Genomic DNA, 19303 nt, shown 5'->3' with positions numbered 1-19303 from the left:
AATGAACTTGGGGACATTACTAGAGTATTTATCTAGTATGTCCACGCACGATATACTCGTACTGAATTGAGTCCGACTTATCTAGCTTCAAAAAAAACCGCAGATCCATGACCTCCAACAGTGGCACTGGCAATATACATCAAACTGCGCATCTGGCGCATTCCGCCCGACCCTACCGACCCCCGACCACAGCCTAAGGCCGCAGCACCGACCGCCACCTGCGCATTGCGGGTTGCCATTGTTTCTCCTTTCTCACCATCACTTCGAGTCGCCAACAGATTATGTCTCGACGCGCTACCCCGGGCCAAGCTGCCCAGAATCAGCAGACCATCAAAAGTCTGCTGAAACTTGAGCCCAATAAGGTGTGCGCTGACTGCAAGCGCAACAAGCGTTAGTATTCCCCCCCTCGTCTCCGAGCGGCCGGCCATGCGATAGGTCATTTCGTTTTGGGAACGTGCCAACTAACATTGAAACTTGCTCAATATAGATCCACGATGGGCCTCTTGGAATCTGGGAATCTTCGTCTGCATTCGCTGCTCCGGTATTCATCGAGGAATGGGTACACACATTAGTCGGGTCAAGTCGGTCGATTTGGATGCCTGGACCGATGAGCAAGTCCAAAGTGTGCTGAAATGGGGCAATGGAAGGGCCAACAAGTCAGTGACAAGGAATTGACAACATATGTTCTTTACTCATGCTGTATAGGTACTGGGAAGCGAAGCTGGCACCTGGCCATGTTCCGTCGGATGCGTGAGTGATTGATTGCATTGCCACTAGCTGCGGGGATAAGTTGCTGATCTGAACACTTTCAGGAAAATCGAGAACTTCATTAGGACAAAGTACGAGGCTAAGCGATGGGTTATGGAGGGTGGGATACCTGATCCTTCCACCCTGAGTGAAGGGGACGACGATGTGGTGAGCCTCCGAGATCATGCGCCGAACAATGTTTCGAACAAGCACTGACCCTACCAGCCTCTTGCGCTTGTCCAGGAAAAAGCGAAGATTGAGCGCTCCGCCTCCCAGCGAGTTGCACCTCCTCCCCAACCTACGCGCCGACAAGCCCCCATTGATCTCTTTGCCGATGATGATATGATGTCTGCCCCGCCTAGACCCAGCACGACCGAGCCGTCTAATCGTGCGCCCCCTCCCCCGCGACAAGCTCAGCCTACACAGCCCAAGACCCAGAAGACGGGCGATTCATTGCTTGGTCTAGACTTCTTTGGCAACTCTCAACCGCCTGCCGGAAGCCGACCGAGTAGCACCTCATCCACTCCCGCTGCGCCGAGCGGTATGTCTCGTCCTGATTTGAAGCAATCGATCCTGTCTCTATATTCGAAGCCGCAGCCTGCACCGGTCCAACATGAGCGGAACAACTCATTTGGCGATATGGCATCTCCGCAGGCCCCCTCATCCTCGAACATGGGGGGGTTTGACCGACGCTTTCAGTGGACTCAGCTTCCCGTCTACAACTTCTCCCCCTCCAGCCAAGCCCGCCGAGAAGCCATCTCCATTTGCAAACCTCACAAACTTTGGCAGCGCCAAGTCGACGCCTGCTGCTCCCAAGGTTACCTCTCCTGCTGGATCCGCTAGTGGTGACCTTTTCGCGAGCTTGACCTCCCCAACCATGTCTGCAACAAAGCCCCAGTCGCGAAATACTTCCATTTCCTCAAACTCCCAAGACTTCGGATTCGGAGGATTTTCTTCGCCACCTCCCCAGCCCAAGCCCAACCCGCCATCTTCATCACTCTCCAATGATCTCTGGGGTCTCTCTTCTCCACCTCTCGCACCCGCAGCACCACCCAAGCCTACTGTGTCATCTCCCCAGCAGGAAATGAGCTCCGCATTCAATATCTCTAGTCCGCCAGTTCGATCTCCTCCCCAACAGACCCAGAAGCCCGCGGTTCCCGCCGCAACTGCCGCTGCTGCCGGTATGATGGACCCCTGGGGTGGTAATGCATGGGGCAACCCCGAGCCAGCTCAAGCACCCGCACCCGCCCCGGCCGCCCCGTCTGGTGCGTCCATGATGAAGGTCCCCGACACCCTGACTGCAAACGACGTCGGCAGTGGCTGGGGAGCTCCGGCCCCCAAGCCTACCCCTACTGTGGCCGCGGACGAAGACTTCGGCGGCTGGACCAGCGCTTCTCCCATCACGCCTGCTACGACAGCAACCAACAATAGCTCAACCAAGCCGGCTGGCGGGTTTGGTGGTGGATCGGACGACCTTTTCTCCAATGTTTGGGAGTAAATAGTCCTATTCGATAATAAATGGAAAGAGAATGTCTTTTCGATGATTATGTCCCTCCCCTTTCCCCATTTCCCGTTTTGTTCCCATCTTGCATTAGTGGTAGTATGATCTGCACATTGGCTATTGCATGGTGTCCGGCGGTTTGAGTCTTTGCTTTACCTTGGCTTACACCCCTTCCCCTCTTGTTTATTTTCACCCACCACCATTTTCTACCTTGTTGTTAGTTTGTCTTATATAATCTATGAACAGCGGGCTTTGGGGTGCTACCGTGAAGTTTGTAGAGTGTTAGGAAGTCAAATCAACATAGTTTTACCTCTTCAAGTTATTCGAGTAGAATGGCGACGATTTCAAAATGTATGGGTTTACCAGACTCAACAAGTAGTTTATTTATGAAATAAACTTGATACTTTTTTTGAATGATGGCTTTTTTTATTATTGAGGTTTCTATGCATAAGAGCGCAGCGCAGGATAATTGATTTGAAGTTGCAGTCCGTGGATATAATGGTTACCGTAAAAGTTCCACGTTACTCCTGCTGTGTTGAAGTTCAGGTATGAAGAATATCCGCGGAGAGCGTTGAGTAATAGAGGGGAAAGGGTCGTACTAATCAGCTCCTAGTCAGGGAAATCTGACAGTCTTTGTCGGAAGAAAGCGCCATCTAGAGTGTCACGGCACAAGCGCTGAGCACGCCACCTTCCTTGACCAGATCGGTCGTGACCTTGGGCGAAACGCTTCGATCAATGCCGAGAATCATCAAGGCTTCTTTCGATGTTGGGTTATCTTCTTCAGTGGAACCATCCTTCGTTGCTTTGATGTCCGTGATTTCACCCCCGGCAATAAGCTTGGAAGAAACCGGGGCGACTGTCATGAAGTTGATATTCACGCCTTCACGACCGAGAATGCTGCCGACCACGCCAATTTTTCCGGGTGAGTCATAGTTCTCACAAATTAGAAGAGTTCCGTTGGGCTCAAAGGAGGCTTCGAATCGGCCCAAGCGTGTGATCAATGGCTGGTCACCGGAGCAGGTGCCAGATATGATGCGCTGATGTTGGGCGTGAGATGCACCTCCGACAACATCTCCTGTCGGAGCCCGGGAAGAAGCACGGGATGGTGGTCGAGCTACAAGCGTGACCAGTGAGGAATAGGAAGATTCGTCAGCTGGGTCGCGAGAGCGTTGTTCCGAGACAAATATTCCGCGTTCACGAGCAACAAGTTCAGCATTGACGATGTTGATGTTAATGCCCTCCGTGCTACTAATCGGGGACAGGAGACCTTTGATGAGGGCAGCAAATAGAGGAGCCGTATTGTTGATACCGGCCACCTCGCCCTTGTAGATGAGGTCGAAAGTGTTCAAGGTCATCGATCCTCCCGGCGAGCCAGCGTAGTGCTGTGTATAAAGACTGCCCAATTTTTCGACCAAGCGTACAAACGGCTGCAGCTTCTTGTATTCTTCTGGCAAAATGATGGGTGCGTTTACGGCACTTCGAGGTAGCGAGCCGGCGAGGATCTCGAGAACTTGCTGACAGACATCCACTGACACATTCTCCTGAGCTTCAACCGTTGAGGCTCCAAGATGTGGTGTCACAACAGCCCGTGGATGCGCAATCAATTTGGCAGCAGTCGAATCGGGCACCGGGGGCTCTGAAGTGAACACATCAATCGCCGCTCCTCCCAAATGGCCAGATTCCAGAGCGGCAAGAAGCGCAGTCTCGTCAATTGTGCCTCCCCGTGCCACATTGAGAATCCGGGAGCCCGGCTTCATCAGAGCAAGCTCGGCATCGCTGATCATACCACGAGTGGAAGCAATCAAAGGCGTGTGAATAGTGAGAAAGTCGACGGTCGGAAGAAGTTCTGATAGTGACGAGACGAGGGTGACTGAGGCCGAGGCTGCCACGGCTGGAGAGGCATAGGGGTCCAATGCATGGACGTTCATTCCGAGACCCTTGGCAAGGCGAGCAACGGTAAGACCGACTAAATTAGATCGAACAGTAATCAGATAATGTTATTTGACGTATCTCCGGAAGGGAGATGCCAGGCCATGCCATACCTTTCCCCAGACCCACAATTCCTAGAACTTTGCCCTTGACTTCCACCCCGACGAATTTGCTTCGTTCCCATTTACCATCCTTGAGACTGGCACACCCCTCTGGTATTTTCCTAGCCATAGACATCAGGAGAGCAATCGTGTGTTCTGCCGCGGCCCCGATATTGCCGGATGGTGAGTTACAAACAACGATACCGAGCTTGGTGGCTTCCTCGACATCTATAATCGAAGGTTAGAAATGCAACAGCACATGAGTGGTACTCTTGTGTACATACCAACATTGTCGACTCCCACTCCAGCTCGTGCCACAACCTTCAGGTTTCGAGCTGCCCGGAGGACGGTTGCTGTAACTTTCGTTTCAGAGCGAACAAGTAGAGCTTCATAGTTTGGAATGATTTCCAACAGCTCGTCAGGGCTAAGGCCCTTCCGCTCATCCACGTCCAGGGAGCTCCGCAAGAGGGCTAGGCCATCTGGGGACAACTTCTCAGGTACGAGGACCTTGGAAGGGGCTTTTTTGAAAAGGGGCATGCTGGGGACTGAAGATGGCGGTAGATGGATGAATGAATTGAAGTGAAGAGAGGTGAAGAGAGGCGAAGAGGAGAATTGAGAATTTTATACGAGGAGTGAGTGAGTGCGCGTCAGTGACCTTGGTGGTCTCGTCGTGCTTTCTCCCAACTTGTGTTGTTCAGCGTTCTTTCCCGTGAATTTGGGCGCCAGACGCGGAGCGACATCGCAGATTGACAGATTGACAGATTAACCCATTGAAACTCGACAGCCTGGCGATTCTCGCTGCAATTACCCAATCATCGCCAGCTGCGTCGTGTCACATCACATTGCCTCCCGAGTGAGCAGCGCGCGGGGTAGCTGGGCCATGACGCCAATGATTGGTGACTCGGCGCGATGTCGGTGGTTCCAATGGTTTGATCCCGAAGAGCCACGGAGCGAGAGAAGGAGATTAATGGCTGACAAGCTTGTATATTACTAGTATACGAACTGTCAACGGTCTCCAGCGGTTAAGTTGAATGTTGCTGTAGTTCGTAGATCTGCGCTAGTCCCTAAACAGATTGGTTGTAGTACCTACTAACTAACTAGTAGGCATGGTATAGTATAGTGTATAGTTCCCAGGGCTACCCAGTGGCCCAATATCTACTATTACATTCCTACTTGAAGATCACAATATAGATGGTTTCAACCTTTCATACCATATCCGATACTCCCCCCAGTAATTATGTTGGAGTGATGAAATCCCACATCGACTTGACGCCAAGTCGTGACTCCTTAATATCATGATTCATGATATCGCTCAGCGCTCGGCCTTTCTGTTTTCTAGTTATATTTGACTTAGAAAATATCATCATATTCGAGAGAGCCTTGGAGGTTCAAGAGTTGGTTATACCCCACCCACAGTGTGGATCAAATAGAATTCAAGTTCTATACAGTGGCTCCACTTCACGTTCATATTTGATTTGATATATTTGAAACCAAGGATTTTTTATTGCCTAGATACCAGAATCTCTACTACGCGACGGCAATTATGACCAATGACGGCAATGTACAGTAGTTGCGTGGGCTGCTACTGGAGATGTGGGCAAGGCAGACAATGAACGAATTCTATTCCACGATACAGTCAAGACTGTGCCCCCAACAGGCATATAGCGACATGAAAGCGGGTTGTCTCATAATAATATCCAAAATGCCTACTTACATAAATTTGCAAACCGAAATCCAGCCCTTCTTTACCGAGAAAAACATTGAATGGTGCTCACTACAAGTTCTTATAGACTGTAGGTCCAACATTCAGTGTTCAACAGACCCCTTACATCGAAATTGCGGATAGTCGCTAGATATTTTCCAATGGCAAATAGGTTGGCTGGTCCCAAAATACGGCGACCGGGGATTGTTTGGTTAAATCGGGCTTTGATTCAAGTTGATGAGTCAAGTGGCGCCATCCACTCCACTTCCGATGCCAGGTGGCCCATGCTCCACCACGACCATGCACAACATTAAATAACTAGTACTTCCCATCCTCAAAGGCCTTGTGACCTTTTCAGAACCCATCGATTCTTGGTTTCCTACTAGCTCATCGCTGTCATGACCGAAGAAAAGATGTCCCCAATCCCGGCTAGCGCCGACTACTATGACCTGGGCGAATTTGGCCACGCAGTCACCACGGCCAGCTCCGATGCCCAGACTTGGTTCAATAGAGGATTGACCTGGGTGTATTCATTCAATCATGCCGAAGGTGCTTTTTGTTTCCAACAAGCCATTGCTCATGATGTGAGTTCCCACTTCCAAATGATCTTCATCCCCCGCAACTAGCGCTAACATTCCTCCGACTACCAGGAAAATTGCTCTATGGCATATTGGGGGTTGGCATATGCTGTTGGTCCAAATTATAATCGACCGTTTGAATCTTTTGACCATGTCGATCTATACAGATCCGTTCAAAGGGGATATGATGCATCGCGAAAGGCCAAAGAGCATTCGGCAAACGCAACACCGCTCGAACAAGCTCTTATCGAGGCCATTCAGTACCGCTTTTTGACCGACAAGCCTGCAAGTGATTACCCAGCTCTCAACAAAGGTTACGCGGATGCTATGAAGCTAGTCTACGACCAGCATGGCCATGATCTCAATGTTGCCACATTATATGCCGATGCGCTGATGAACATGACGCCCTGGGCCCTTTGGGATCTGTTTACTGGACTGCCGAATCCGAAAGCCCGCACACTTGAAGCACAAGCTGTCTTAGAGCGTGCATTGGCGCGAGAGGAAGATGGCGCATACCGCAACCCTGGATTACTTCACCTTTATATTCATTTCATCGAAATGTCTCCAACACCAGAGCTGGGTATCAACCCTGCCGATGCGTTGAGGGGACTCATCCCGGATGCTGGTCACGTTCAACATATGCCTACCCATCTCGATATACTGGTCGGCGACTGGCGCAGATCTCTGGATTCAAACTATAAATCGACTGTGGCAGATGACAAATATTTCCACAAGTCTGGTGGCAAGAACTTCTATACCTTTTATCGAATGCACGACTATCACTCTCTGATTTATGCCGCCATGTTTGCAGGTAAATCCAAGGCCGCCCTTGATGCAGTCACTCGCATGGAATCAACGTTGCCCGAGGAAGTACTTCGCATTAAATCACCCCCTATGATCGATTGGTTGGAGCAGTTCGTGGGCATTCGTTTGCATGTCATGGTACGATTCGGCATGTGGGAGGAGCTAAAGCAGAAGGATCTGCCCCATGATCAGCAACTCTATGCGGGTACAACTGCTACCGCTCATTATGCTAAGGGTATTGCATACGCAGCCACCGGCGATCTCCCCTCGGCGCGAAAAGAGCAGGAACTCTTTTTAAAGACTTGGGCTCTAGTCCCAGAAAGCCGTCGCGCCTACAATGGCAAAATTGTTGATGTACTCAAGGTCGCTGCTGCAATGTTGGAAGGCGAAATTGAATACCGCTGTCAAAACTTCGACAAGGCTTTTGAATCCCTTCGCCGCGCGATCGACATTGAAGATAAGCTGCCATACAGTGAGCCTTGGTCATGGATGCAGCCTGTTCGCCACGCCTATGCCGCCCTGCTGATGGAGCAAGGTCACCTCGAAGAAGCAGCAAAAACATATCGCGCGGATCTGGGTTTTGACAAATCTGTTATTCGACCTCGTCGCCACCCCAACAATGTTTGGTCGCTTCAAGGATATCACGAGTGTCTTCTTCGCTTGGGCAAGACGGAAGATGCTACTATGATCGAGCATTCAACCAAGTTAGCTCTTGCAGTAGCCGACATTCCAATCAAGGCATCGTGCTTCTGCCAGTTGGATACTAAGGAGTGTTGCTAAACAACTCTAGAGATGCACTGAGTTGACAGTGACTGAGAAGCATGGATTTGGCATCCTTTTGGTTGATCAACAGGATATTTTCTCTCTCTGGTATGTTTCAAAAACATGAACTTGGAAGAAAGGACAATTGGAAGAAAGGACAAATAATGAATGAAAGATTGACGAGAGTCCTTAGTGATATGACCTCTCCTTGATATGGGATAAATTCCAAGAACTAGAACTCAACATCCTTGTAGGATATCATGGCCCATTTGATGAATGAGAGCACATTCTAGATAGAGCAGGCAAACTTTATGACCTTACCTCGTGAAATTGGCCTCTTCAAACACTTCATTTATCGCTAAGATAGCTAGCTTTTCATCATGCGCGGTGAGAATCGTCTATCTCTTATTAGTATTAATTCTTAATTTAATGTCCTACTTCTCGAGGCTTCGTGTCAATGACTGACTGCTCTGACCATCGATATCTACATAATTCCTAGATGATAGCTTTGAACCAAGAGAAGACCCTCTCTTACTATGAGTGGTCCCTTGAAGTTCAAATTCCGGCTCCTTTGTTGCCGATCTTTGTTGTAGTCCCTGCCACGACGGTCCAGCTGATCCAGCTCCTGACGCCGCGTATTTAGACCGCTGTCTATGTCCTTTCAGTAGCCCGTATAGGACGGGGGCATTGGCAACGACAGCTGCGGCGAGTAACTCGATCGACGCCCAAGTTGTTCTGCTAACTTGTGCGGTGGGGTTTTTGGCGTTTTGGGGTAGTCTGGCGATCGTGATTGCAACGATGAATAGGCCGACTCCGAAAAGAACAGCTAATTGGAGTTTTCTGAGATAGATAAGACGTTAGCGAGATGCATACCTAGGTATATTGATATAAGTTGAGTGACGCTTACTCGATGGTGGATCGCTTGACCATAACTAATATCGGAATTGGCAAGGCTATAAGCATGAGATCGGTGATGATGCTTAACACGCCTAAGACAATTAGCACATAGATTGACGCGATTTTCCCAATGGGGACATACCGAGGACGATCAACTGGAGCTGCGCTTGGCAACATGATCCTGGGTCCCCAGGGAATACGAGCCAGTAGTTAGAGAAAGGATCGCACTCAGTAAAGGTCACGATCTGGACCGTGACATATGTCGCTGCGAATATCCCAACGTAAGAGATCATCGTGATCTTCTCCCAACTAAGCTGGGTAAGCAATCTTCTGTACGTATCTAAAAGAACAAATTTTTGAAGCCACAGACTGAAAGAGAAATGAGAAACATCACCACAAAAACGTCAATCGCATTCAACTCGGAACTTACTATGAATTGTAGAAGACGCGATTCACGAGCACAAATTTGCTCGCGATCTCTCTGCGACGAATCTCCTCGAGAGTGAAGTGGTGTGTTTGTCGAAAAGTGGCAGTCATATTGTTGGTCCCCCATATAAGAATAACATGGACCAAGGCGAGGCGCGCGAGCACACATAGGATCGCTCCCATTGAAAGATAATCGCCCAGGACAAACGGCAATCCTTTCAGCTTCCGCATAAGAAGCCGCAAGACGATCAAGCCGGCTGCCAGCCAGGTAAATACCCAATGTATAATCAGAGTTGAATCCATCTCCGGAGGGCGGCCTCTAAGGGTCCCAAAGAAACGCAGAAAGGTGACAGAAACAAAACTGAGATGGGGACAAGTATATCAAAAGATGACCGAGGAGAATTTTCTAATAGCCATCTTCTGTACGGATACTCGTATCTCATAACGCCGGAGGAAAAACCTAAATAGAATCATCTACGTAGTGAGGACCCATCTCATCTACCAAGGCTGTAGAGGAAAGGCGCCGTCGATATTCAAGGTTCACTTGGCAAAGCCTGTGGCCCATATCTTCTCGATCATTAGGGTTTGACACGGGAAAAACCGTAAGATGCAGTGGGTCAAAATAGCTCGGAGCCAGATTTCCTCATTAATCTGCTACGAACTGTTAATAAGATTTAAAACCTGGCAAATGAAAACAATGATCAGTCCCTTGTATTTCCTAATCGATTTATATAGCGGGTCTCTGTTGCCTAATAAAATTTATCACAATGTTTATTTCATAAGGAGGCCACAATAGAAAATTATTTTTTATGCCCCTGCCGAGCCACTGGCAATCATCGAGAGTCCGAGTCTTCAGGGTTGATGTTAAGCTATTCACAATTCCGGCCATCTGTTCGTCTGGAATTGCTTTCCCTTCGAATATATTCAGTCTTACCATGGTAGCCTCGTACAACCTGCCCAGTGGGGAGCCATTGTGGGGGCGAAACTGTCATTCAAGCTCGCGGGATAAATTCGGCAAAACAATCCAGCAAGCTTGGCTAGGTCTTGGCTTAGCATATATCGAGCCCCTGATAAGCTTTATTTTGCATTTCCCATCTCCAATACTCTCAAAAACATGTTGAAGACAGGGATCTTGTTGATTGTTGGGGCAATTGCTGCTACAGCTTCAAGCTGGAGTGGTGAGGTGCCGGCCCAGCGATCTTACATGTATGTTGGCGGACAATACAGATTGGATAGTTCAGGGGGGCATGTCTTCGCGGATCAGATGTATGTCGAGAAACTAACCCCGGAGAAGATTACCAAGCCTCATCCAATTCTGTTCATTCATGGACAGGCACAGACGGCCGTGAACTGGCTCAACAAGCCTGATGGAGGAGAAGGTTGGGCGTCTTACTTTCTCTCTCAAGGATATGAATGCTATCTCATCGATCAAACTTTCCGCGGCCGGAGTCCTTGGATCCCTGGCAATGGAACTCTGAGCACCTACAGCGCCGAGGTGTTGCAGCAGCGTTTCACTGCGCCCGAGAAGTACATGCTTTGGCCGCAGGCCTCCCTGCATACCCAATGGAATGGAACGGGTGTCATGGGTGACCCCATTTTCGACGCTTACTATGCCTCAACTGTCGAGTTTCTCAGCTCATCAACCTACCAGCAGTCAACTGTGCAAGCTGCCAGTGCTGCTCTACTCGACATCATCGGATCCCCGGTTATCATTCTCTCCCACTCCCAGGGTGGATGCATGCCCTGGCTTATCGCGGATGTGCGCCCGAAGCTCGTCCACTCGATCGTCTCGCTCGAACCCACCGGTCCTCCATTCCAGGAAGCCGTCTTTAGCAATACCTCCAGTCGTCCGTACGGGCTTACTGATATCCCGATGACCTACTCGCCCGCCTTGAAGGATGCCTCCGACCTCGTGAAGCACGTCATTCCTTCCAACTCCTCAGAGTACAGCGATTGCATCATCCAGGCCGATTCTCCCGCACCCAGGCAACTAGTTAATCTCGCTCAGACGCCAGTCCTTGTTATGACGACCGAATCGTCTTACCACGCGCCATATGACTGGTGCACGGTGAAGTTCCTGAAGCAGGCTGGTGTCCCAGTGGAGCATCTCCAACTGGCGGATGTCGGCATTCATGGAAATGGACATATGGTCTTCATGGAGAAGAATAGTTTGCAAGTTGCTGCTGTCCTGCAGAAGTGGATAGAGCAGTCCTAAGGGATGCAAGACCTGATTTGTCCAAAGTGTTCGAGAATTTTAGACGTCATCTATGCGCTGCTATTTGGTACAACAGATAATGAAAAACAACTCCACCTGATGTGTTGAGTGCAAAGTTCAAGTTATTTACTTTACTCAAAACCTTTATGTATTTCCACAAATAGGCCTCTCGACTATGAACCACCTGGGCAGCGAAGTACATGTTCAATCGAGAATATTGAGGGCTCTCTCGAGAACAGGAGAGTTCCCGGTCGTTATATATCCGATAAAGTCGACTCTCTTGTCTAGCACAAGTGTTGCATTCTCGAGCCGGGAAATCCGGTACATCAACCATATTTATTGAGCAGTCCATCTAAACCTGCAAAAAACAACTCGGCCGACCTACTTTCGATTCTCGATATCACCATGGGGGGTGCAAGGGTCGGTTGTGAACCATCTCACTTCGTTCTTTTCCAAAGCGACACCGTCCGCCAGTTCGAAAAAAAGAGTTTCCATCCATTCACATAGTACAGTCGAAGAGACCGAAGGATCTAGATAGGAATCTAGGATAGCCGATACCCCGGATAGAGGTTATGGCTAGATACTATATGTTATACAATTGCCGCCTCGGCTTTTCAAGCGATTCTTTGGTTCCGGCAAATGCGATACAAGATTGATTATTTTTGGTATTAATTCTACCAATCTATACTACTCCTAGTAGCATTCAAGTTTAACATATTGCTCTCTCTGACAAGAGCAAAGAAATTAAGTTTTGTCAACAGGATGTCGATCCCAGAAACCGGTTAAGATACCCCTATATCATAGGTCCGAGCGTCAGCCTGATACATACAGCGTCAGATTGCAGGATGCATGGCAGTTTCGATTATGTACAAGTGTACTACGGACTACTCCGTACTAGTACAGTGGCATGCACCTGGTCAACTAGGAAATATTCAATGTTGGACGGCCATAACGCATCTTGTTCTATATTTGTCTCATCTCACGGAGGGTTCCCCATATAATATCTCCGTTTACTAAAAGTATACCTCGTGTCGGGAAGTTTTAAATAGAAGATCGCCCCCAGATCCACGGTCTAATACGATCTCCGTATTCGAGTTCCCAACAACGTGCAACGGCTGGCCCGCCAAGGGAGGCATCATCCCCACTACGCCCTGTCGGCTGTTCTCCGGCTCGTAATTCAGCCTCTTGTCATCTTGTCATCTTCAGCTTCAAGTTCTTATTCCTCCTTTAGCTCTATCCCGCCCCTCCGCCCCCAAACCTCTAACCCTCGGTTGCACTCTGCAATAGCTTCTAGTGATCTGTTCAAAAGGGCCAACAAACGCACAGAGTCGCACCCCTGTCGGGTCACAGCGCCTACTTCAGTCATGAGTTGGGACTGATTCTGCCGTTGTCAACCATGGTGGGGGTACCGCACAGTACTGGTTGTTCTCTCTGTCGCGACAGACACATCAAGGCGAGTTCTGCACATCCATGGCTGCTACTCATTGGAACTCGATTGCTGACGGATTGAGGGGCAATCCAGTGTGACGAAGCAGTCCCCGAGTGCACTCAATGCCAGCGATACGGCCGTACCTGTCCGGGATATCGTCGCACATTTCGCTTTCAAGATGAGGGCCCCAGTTTGGCTCGACGCCATCGAGATCCACGACGGCGCGGCCGCGGGGCTTCAACGGGGCCCACCACGCCAAGCACAGTGGCTTCGGCTTCAACATCGTCCTCACAGCGAGAGCCTCTTGATTCTGTCGACAGCTTCGGCTCTGTCGTCGACTACGACGCTGGCGTCGCTGCAATTGTGCGCGATAATGCCATAGCTCTGATGCGCCGACATTCCGCCTCCGTCTCACTCGATGAAAGTGTCTCGCCGTCTCTGGTGCGCAAAACATTCCAAGCAGCGCAACCACAATTATTTTTGGATTTTATCAGCGCCTCATTTCCTACACTTTATTTTCACAATCACTTTCGTGCTGGCAATGAGCCAGGGTTCGCTGAATTCATCGTGCTGAATTTCGGCCAGGATGCCTTCATGGATTCCGCTATCTGCTGCTTGAGCTCTGTGTATCTCGCCCATCTCACCCAAGACCCAGTTCTTCTTAGAACAAGTCGGCGCATGTATGGTCTTTCTTTACAGGCAGTTGTTCGCGCGCTGAATAATCCCGACCGTGCTATGTCCGACAATATGGTTTGTACGGCCATGATGCTGAGCGTGTTCGAGATGTACGCGCAAACCAGCCCCGGTGCATGGGTGATCCATTCAGACGCTGTCAAGCGACTGATGATGAGCCGTGGACCTGCACTTCATAAATCTGGATTTGGACGGTCATGTTACATCGCATTTCGGGGCTTTCATGTCGCAACGGCTGTCTATCAAGGCACACCCTGCTTTCTGGATCAGGGGGAGTGGCAGAACTATGCCCGGAGAATTATGGCCGAGGATGCACAGAAGCCCGGTGAGTGGTCTGCCTATGCAGTGACCTCGGACGAGGTCTTTATGGAGATTGTCAAATGTCCGCGATATATCAGTGAATCTCAAGACATCCTGTCTGGTCGGACTGAATGGGAAGACGATAGTGTTGAAGCGCTTCAGCAACGCATCCAAAACACGTCTCGAACGCTCCATAATCTCAATATCAAGCTTCGTGCTTGTATTAGCGCCCATGGTCAGCGCCAGCAAGGCATTGTGCGACGACCGGAGAGTTTTGTTGGGCCTGTGCCTGAAATCTTTCCAGAGACGGGCCCCTCCTTGCTTCTCCGGGGATCGGAAAGCATTATTGAAACACTTGGTCAGCTTCATGACCGCATCGAAGATCAGAAGCGCAGTCGCACTATCGAAGAACTTTCACCGGATTCTCTAATAGCAACACCGAGCGATGCCAGTGTGGACACTCCATCGCCCCCGGCTACGAATCCGAGGACTTTCGCCCTTCCTTTCCGTATATACTCCGAACTCGGTCGAGGCCCTTCTCAAACCACTGATAGGAATGATCCACGCGCCGTGATTTGGCTAGACCGCGTTGCTTCCTCGATGGGGATGATGGGTGTCAAGCTGTTGACTGATTCCGTTGCGTGTCTTGAAGAAGACACCTCTGCCGAGACATCCGAGTCCTCATCGCGCTGAGAGTATGAATTGAGGTCCTCACGATTCATTTTTGTCGCTCGGAATGACCCTTTGAATAAACCCAAGCAGGTCCTGGGATTTTTATCTTGCTGCACAGCGCAACTGCATTTTCAAACTAGTGATATCCAATTCCTTCTTCGTCACGAGTGGAAATATTCTCGTTATATATACAGCATCTCATTTTGACTTTCCAACACCTTCAACATCCAATCCTCATCACATCCTGAAAGATTCACTCCAAGAATCACCTTAGTAGTCCAAGGACTCTTCCAAAAGACGTCTTAGCTCTCCCTTTTCAGCCTGAAGCTCCTCACTCAAGTTAGGGGCAAGCATAAGGACTCGTCTCTGCGGAAGGGTACCCTCAACAAGTCCCTCCAAGTCCGAAGCCTTGAAGCCCAGATCCTTAAGACCGCGAGGCTGATCACCCAAAGAAGCCAAGAATTCAGCGATCGCAGCGCCGAGAACCTCACCTGCGCTCTCCCGCTTGACGTTTGAGATATCAACACCGAATGCCTCCGCAGCAGCAAGATGACGATCGGGATTAGAGGCCGCGGTGAACTTGAACACAGCGGGTGCTGTGACTGCGACGGAAACACCGTGCGGAATGATGGGATGATCGACCTCATATCCGGCATGCTTGTATCCAGGGTTCTGGCTTGAAATCGGGTAACTCATGCCGTGGCAAAGATGCACACCTGCGTTTCCGAAGCCAATTCCTGCTAGCGTAGCGGCAAGAAGCATTTGAGACTGCGCTTCGTGGTCATCTGGGTCGCGGACTGCGCGGGGGAGATATTTGACGGTGCTGCGCAGGGCGTGGAGGGAGAAGATATCTGAGATGGGATTTGCGCCCTGGTAGGCGGGTCGGTTGATAGGGTTTGTCGGGCGGGGGGTACGCTCGTAATATGGGATAGCGGTCCAGGATTCAAGGGAGTGGCAGAGCACATCTAAGCCTGATGCGGCGTGAACGGCGGATGGCATGGTGCGGGTGTTGAGCGGATCGCAAATTCCAAGTGTGGGCTTCAAGTTGCGGTGGGCAATTCCTGTCTTTGCCTTCTTCGAGACGAGGTCGAAGATTGCGGTTCCTGTTGTTTCGGAGCCTGTGCCTGCGGTCGTGGGCACGGCGACCAGAGGGAGCAGAGGCTTGTCGACGGGAAGACCCTTGCCCAGAGGGGCGTTGACGAAGTCAAGAAAGTCGGCTTCGGGGTAAGCGTTATATAGGTTCATGAGCTTTGCAGTGTCAATGACAGACCCGCCGCCTGTTATGGGTTAGTAGGGGTTCTTCTTTTTATTCTGGCCCTCTGTTTTGACCTACCAACTGCGAGAAATGCGTCGGGTTTGTAGGGCTTGGCAAACGCAATGGCATCTCTGATTCTGGAGTGGTTCATGCAGTGTTAGCTGTGTTTTTCCACCCCCGATGGGTTGAAGTGTGGGAGCTTACGAGCTGTCCTTAGGCTCAGTCCGAACCTTGTCATAGATGGTGAATGCAATTCCCTCCTTGGTAAGACCCTCCACCGCTTGCTTCATCGCATCTAGCTTGGTGACATTGGAATCGGTGACAATGCACACGCGCTTGGCGCCCATATTCTTGAAGTCCATGCCGACCTCCTTGGTAGAACCAGGACCGAAACGGATGCTAGAAGCGGCCATTTCGAAAGCGTACTCCTTTTCGCGCGAGGGATCCACGGGAGTAGCCAGATGGCGGCGGACGGTGTTCATCATTGAAGGGGTCTTGTGGTGATGATGGTGATTGGGGTTGGAATGACAAGGGCAGTTGGGTGGATGAGTGTACTGCACTGTGCGCAACAGATTCAACGCGCGATTCGCGGCCGAAGGGGCCACTCTGATTGCTGGAGCGACCATTTTTGGGTGGTGTGTGTGTGTGTGTTTGTGTGTGTGTGTGATGCGTGGACGAGAGAAGCGGAAGAGGTAAAGAAGGAGAGGTTGAACCAAGAGCGGGACTATTTCTCCAATTTCGCGGGGAGCGGGGAATCGGGGGCATTCAAGTACTCGGACAGAACACCGAAGTCGGTCAGCCAATTACTATCTCCATTAATTATGCCCAGTATACCGCTTAAGCTGTTATTTCTCCAATTTCAGTTCCACTTTGGGGTTTAACTCTTCTCCACCAACTCTCGTCATTGTTGAGCAACCAACTGGTGCATCAGCTGTACGCGAGCTGACGGGGCCGAGGTTCCTCGGTAATGACATCAGCACCAAATAGTTCGGAGAGTAAGCGGCCTAATCCAACTATTTGTGAAAGCTACTGAAAATGCTCGAAAAACGCAGGAAATTCGTATATTAAACACTAGTTTTCGTTCCAAAAAGTTTTTGACAGCCCGGCGCTCCCTCTCGTGGGTGTGAATCCCATAATAATTAGAATAACAACAACAAACACTACCAGAATGCCATCATTCAACATAGATATAACCTTAAATCTTGGGTCGATGGCTTAACCCTAACCTCACTCCCACCTGGTGGAGTTCCACTTGGCCAGAATACGATTGGCTCTGAAGGTAGCAGTGAAACCGGATGTCCTTTGAATGGGTCTCCAAAGACATCTGCTAAGTCATACCACACCTTCTGCCCGTCAAGATTGTATGCAAATATGGTTTGTGGTGAACTATTAAAGAGTCCATCCTTCACTGTCGTTATTTTCAAAGCTATGCCGCCGGTCAGGCGATCGACACGATACGTCTCTGTAAAATTCTTGGACGGAAGGACAGTGGTTTCGGGCCGAATTGTTGATCCCACTGACCACACATAAATCGGAAACCGACAAGAGTTGTATATGACTGCTCGTCCAACAGGGGAAGCGTTGTTGTCTGGGATATTTGGAATTACCGCCGGGACGACCGAAGAAGAGGGCGTAGATGATGGAAATGCACCGTAGGGTATTGGGTCATCGCGATTGTTTGCAATTGGAGTCCCAGGACGGGAGAGAGCCAGTGTGGCGAGAGAGAAAAGTGAAAAACAAGTGACAAGCATTATGCTGCTGCTTCTTTCGTATATGGCTGAACTTTTCGGTTTGTAGTGAATAGCTTAAATGCGGTTTGAACGATTTTAGGTCCCGGAATTACGATTGTTTTATAGCTCGAGTACCATCGGAAGCCACAATTGCCAAATTATCGCACGTAACCTCAGGGAAATGATGTCGACAATGTGAGGGATGTAACATCCTCACGGGCATAGAATATAGCGTTTTGGCGCACCTTCGTCGGCTGGTCTGGGGCCGCCAAGAAATGAAGAAAGGACGCATGTCGCCATCCGAGAAGAGGCACCAATAACACGATGCCAATAATTTCGAGTGTGCGACAACCTTCGATCCTGAATAACTAGCTTTGATTGGATATACAACCTTGCGAGGTGATTGATGGGGGGGAAGTCCAAGATCTCGAGGAATGTGAAATCGGGTATTATCGCCCTAGTCGCAAATTTGATCCAGTTTGTAACTGCTGGTCTCACAATGGCATGTGGCTTGTTTTGAGAATTTTCCGACAACTTGATCTAGAATTTATAAGCCACATCCCGACAATGCGCTATGAATGTTCGGCCGGTGTTACTTTCCCATCATTAAATTCCATGTCGTTCAGTGTCTGCTCTCAAGAGTATTATGCTACCAACGGCTTGATGTGACGAAGTTTTAGCTAAAACTATGAAATAACCTACTAGGAGATAATGAATGAATCATAAGAATGAAAGTGGCGATACGAAGAGAGAGAAAGAGGGTATGGGGATTCAATATACCTAGGCATCTAGAAACATAATTTTGATTAAAGATAATTCACATCAGTTTACCTCCAGGGCTTTGTTCACATCCAGCATCAACTACAGGAGGACCTAGAGTAAAGCCGATGGGAAGGGCTTGCTCTTCCTATAGAGCTCTTGGGTTTGTACTAACAATCAATCCCAATGGTAAATTATGCCGCATTATGGATTAATTACCGTGACCGTAACAAAGATTATATTGCTGTATTAAATTGTGTAAATTGAATAGACTGGGATAGTTTGACCGAAATGTAAAAGAAATGAAAGAAAACACCATTCCAATCTTTGATGCCACTGAAGAATCAGCTAGCACTACAACCCGATTGGTGAGCGTACTCCAAACCTTGGAATATGGTATATATATTGCCCAGGTGCAGAGGTTACGCGTTCGGCAATTCAAGTTTGCTCTCAGGGAATGACCGCGGAGATTTTACAATTACTAGTCAGTTTATAGTTCTTTCCTTTTTTATGATTATTCAATATCACAGTCACCTCCAGCTTTTCAGGACTTTACTATACAGGTGACTCAATTATTTCATCGACAACCTTGGAAGAAAAGGCAACTTGAACACTTGGTCGCGAAGAAACACAATTTTGAGACTAAATTTTGCGTCCAGACATGCACGAAGTATATACTCACCATTCTACTATATCTATAATTCACCAATACTAGACTAGCTGCTTAAGCCCGAGAGAGCTGCTATAACTTGAGATTTTAAAATCGCCATTTGCCTCGCACTCCGATGGGTCACTCCCAAGTA

General features: G+C 49.3%; 7 protein-coding genes across 7 annotated transcripts; 4 read left to right on the top strand and 3 right to left on the bottom strand.

The window, feature by feature from the left end:
* Positions 1 to 281: 281 nt before the first annotated feature.
* Positions 282 to 2245, top strand: N7481_006154 (uncharacterized protein; the record flags this gene model as incomplete). Its single annotated transcript, XM_057265373.1, is given in 6 exon segments — positions 282 to 390; positions 488 to 656; positions 706 to 750; positions 813 to 915; positions 973 to 1427; positions 1447 to 2245. The coding sequence occupies 6 exon segments, from the start codon at positions 282 to 284 to the stop codon at positions 2243 to 2245; spliced, it is 1680 nt and encodes a 559-aa protein (XP_057123093.1).
* A 656-nt stretch (positions 2246 to 2901) lies between these two features.
* On the bottom strand, positions 2902 to 4815 carry N7481_006153 (uncharacterized protein; the record flags this gene model as incomplete). Its single annotated transcript, XM_057265372.1, has 3 exons — positions 2902 to 4214; positions 4291 to 4506; positions 4563 to 4815. 3 exons carry the CDS (start codon positions 4813 to 4815, stop codon positions 2902 to 2904), a joined length of 1782 nt encoding a protein of 593 aa, XP_057123092.1.
* Positions 4816 to 6378: 1563 nt separating this feature from the next.
* Positions 6379 to 8142, top strand: N7481_006152 (tetratricopeptide repeat protein; the record flags this gene model as incomplete). The annotated part of the gene is made up of 2 exons (XM_057265371.1): positions 6379 to 6564; positions 6631 to 8142. The coding sequence occupies 2 exons, from the start codon at positions 6379 to 6381 to the stop codon at positions 8140 to 8142; spliced, it is 1698 nt and encodes a 565-aa protein (XP_057123091.1).
* A 416-nt stretch (positions 8143 to 8558) lies between these two features.
* On the bottom strand, positions 8559 to 9750 carry N7481_006151 (uncharacterized protein; the record flags this gene model as incomplete). Its single annotated transcript, XM_057265370.1, has 4 exons — positions 8559 to 8964; positions 9032 to 9113; positions 9164 to 9390; positions 9452 to 9750. The coding sequence occupies 4 exons, from the start codon at positions 9748 to 9750 to the stop codon at positions 8559 to 8561; spliced, it is 1014 nt and encodes a 337-aa protein (XP_057123090.1).
* An 811-nt stretch (positions 9751 to 10561) lies between these two features.
* N7481_006150 (alpha/beta hydrolase) lies at positions 10562 to 11662 on the top strand (the record flags this gene model as incomplete). The annotated part of the gene is made up of 1 exon (XM_057265369.1): positions 10562 to 11662. One exon carries the CDS (start codon positions 10562 to 10564, stop codon positions 11660 to 11662), a length of 1101 nt encoding a protein of 366 aa, XP_057123089.1.
* Positions 11663 to 13058: 1396 nt separating this feature from the next.
* On the top strand, positions 13059 to 14777 carry N7481_006149 (uncharacterized protein; the record flags this gene model as incomplete). Its single annotated transcript, XM_057265368.1, has 2 exons — positions 13059 to 13067; positions 13185 to 14777. 2 exons carry the CDS (start codon positions 13059 to 13061, stop codon positions 14775 to 14777), a joined length of 1602 nt encoding a protein of 533 aa, XP_057123088.1.
* Positions 14778 to 15026: 249 nt separating this feature from the next.
* N7481_006148 (hydroxyacid-oxoacid transhydrogenase) lies at positions 15027 to 16637 on the bottom strand (the record flags this gene model as incomplete). The annotated part of the gene is made up of 3 exons (XM_057265367.1): positions 15027 to 16033; positions 16090 to 16148; positions 16216 to 16637. 3 exons carry the CDS (start codon positions 16635 to 16637, stop codon positions 15027 to 15029), a joined length of 1488 nt encoding a protein of 495 aa, XP_057123087.1.
* Positions 16638 to 19303: the final 2666 nt, after the last annotated feature.

The sequence above is a fragment of the Penicillium waksmanii genome (genome assembly GCF_028829765.1).
Source record: "Penicillium waksmanii strain IBT 27052 chromosome Unknown utg000005l:1.0-5232799.0:1.0-5237142.0, whole genome shotgun sequence".
In the NCBI taxonomy this organism is placed as follows: Eukaryota; Fungi; Ascomycota; class Eurotiomycetes; order Eurotiales; family Aspergillaceae; genus Penicillium; species Penicillium waksmanii.
Note: the sequence above shows the minus strand (reverse complement) of the source record. Positions and strands in the feature narration are given on the sequence as shown.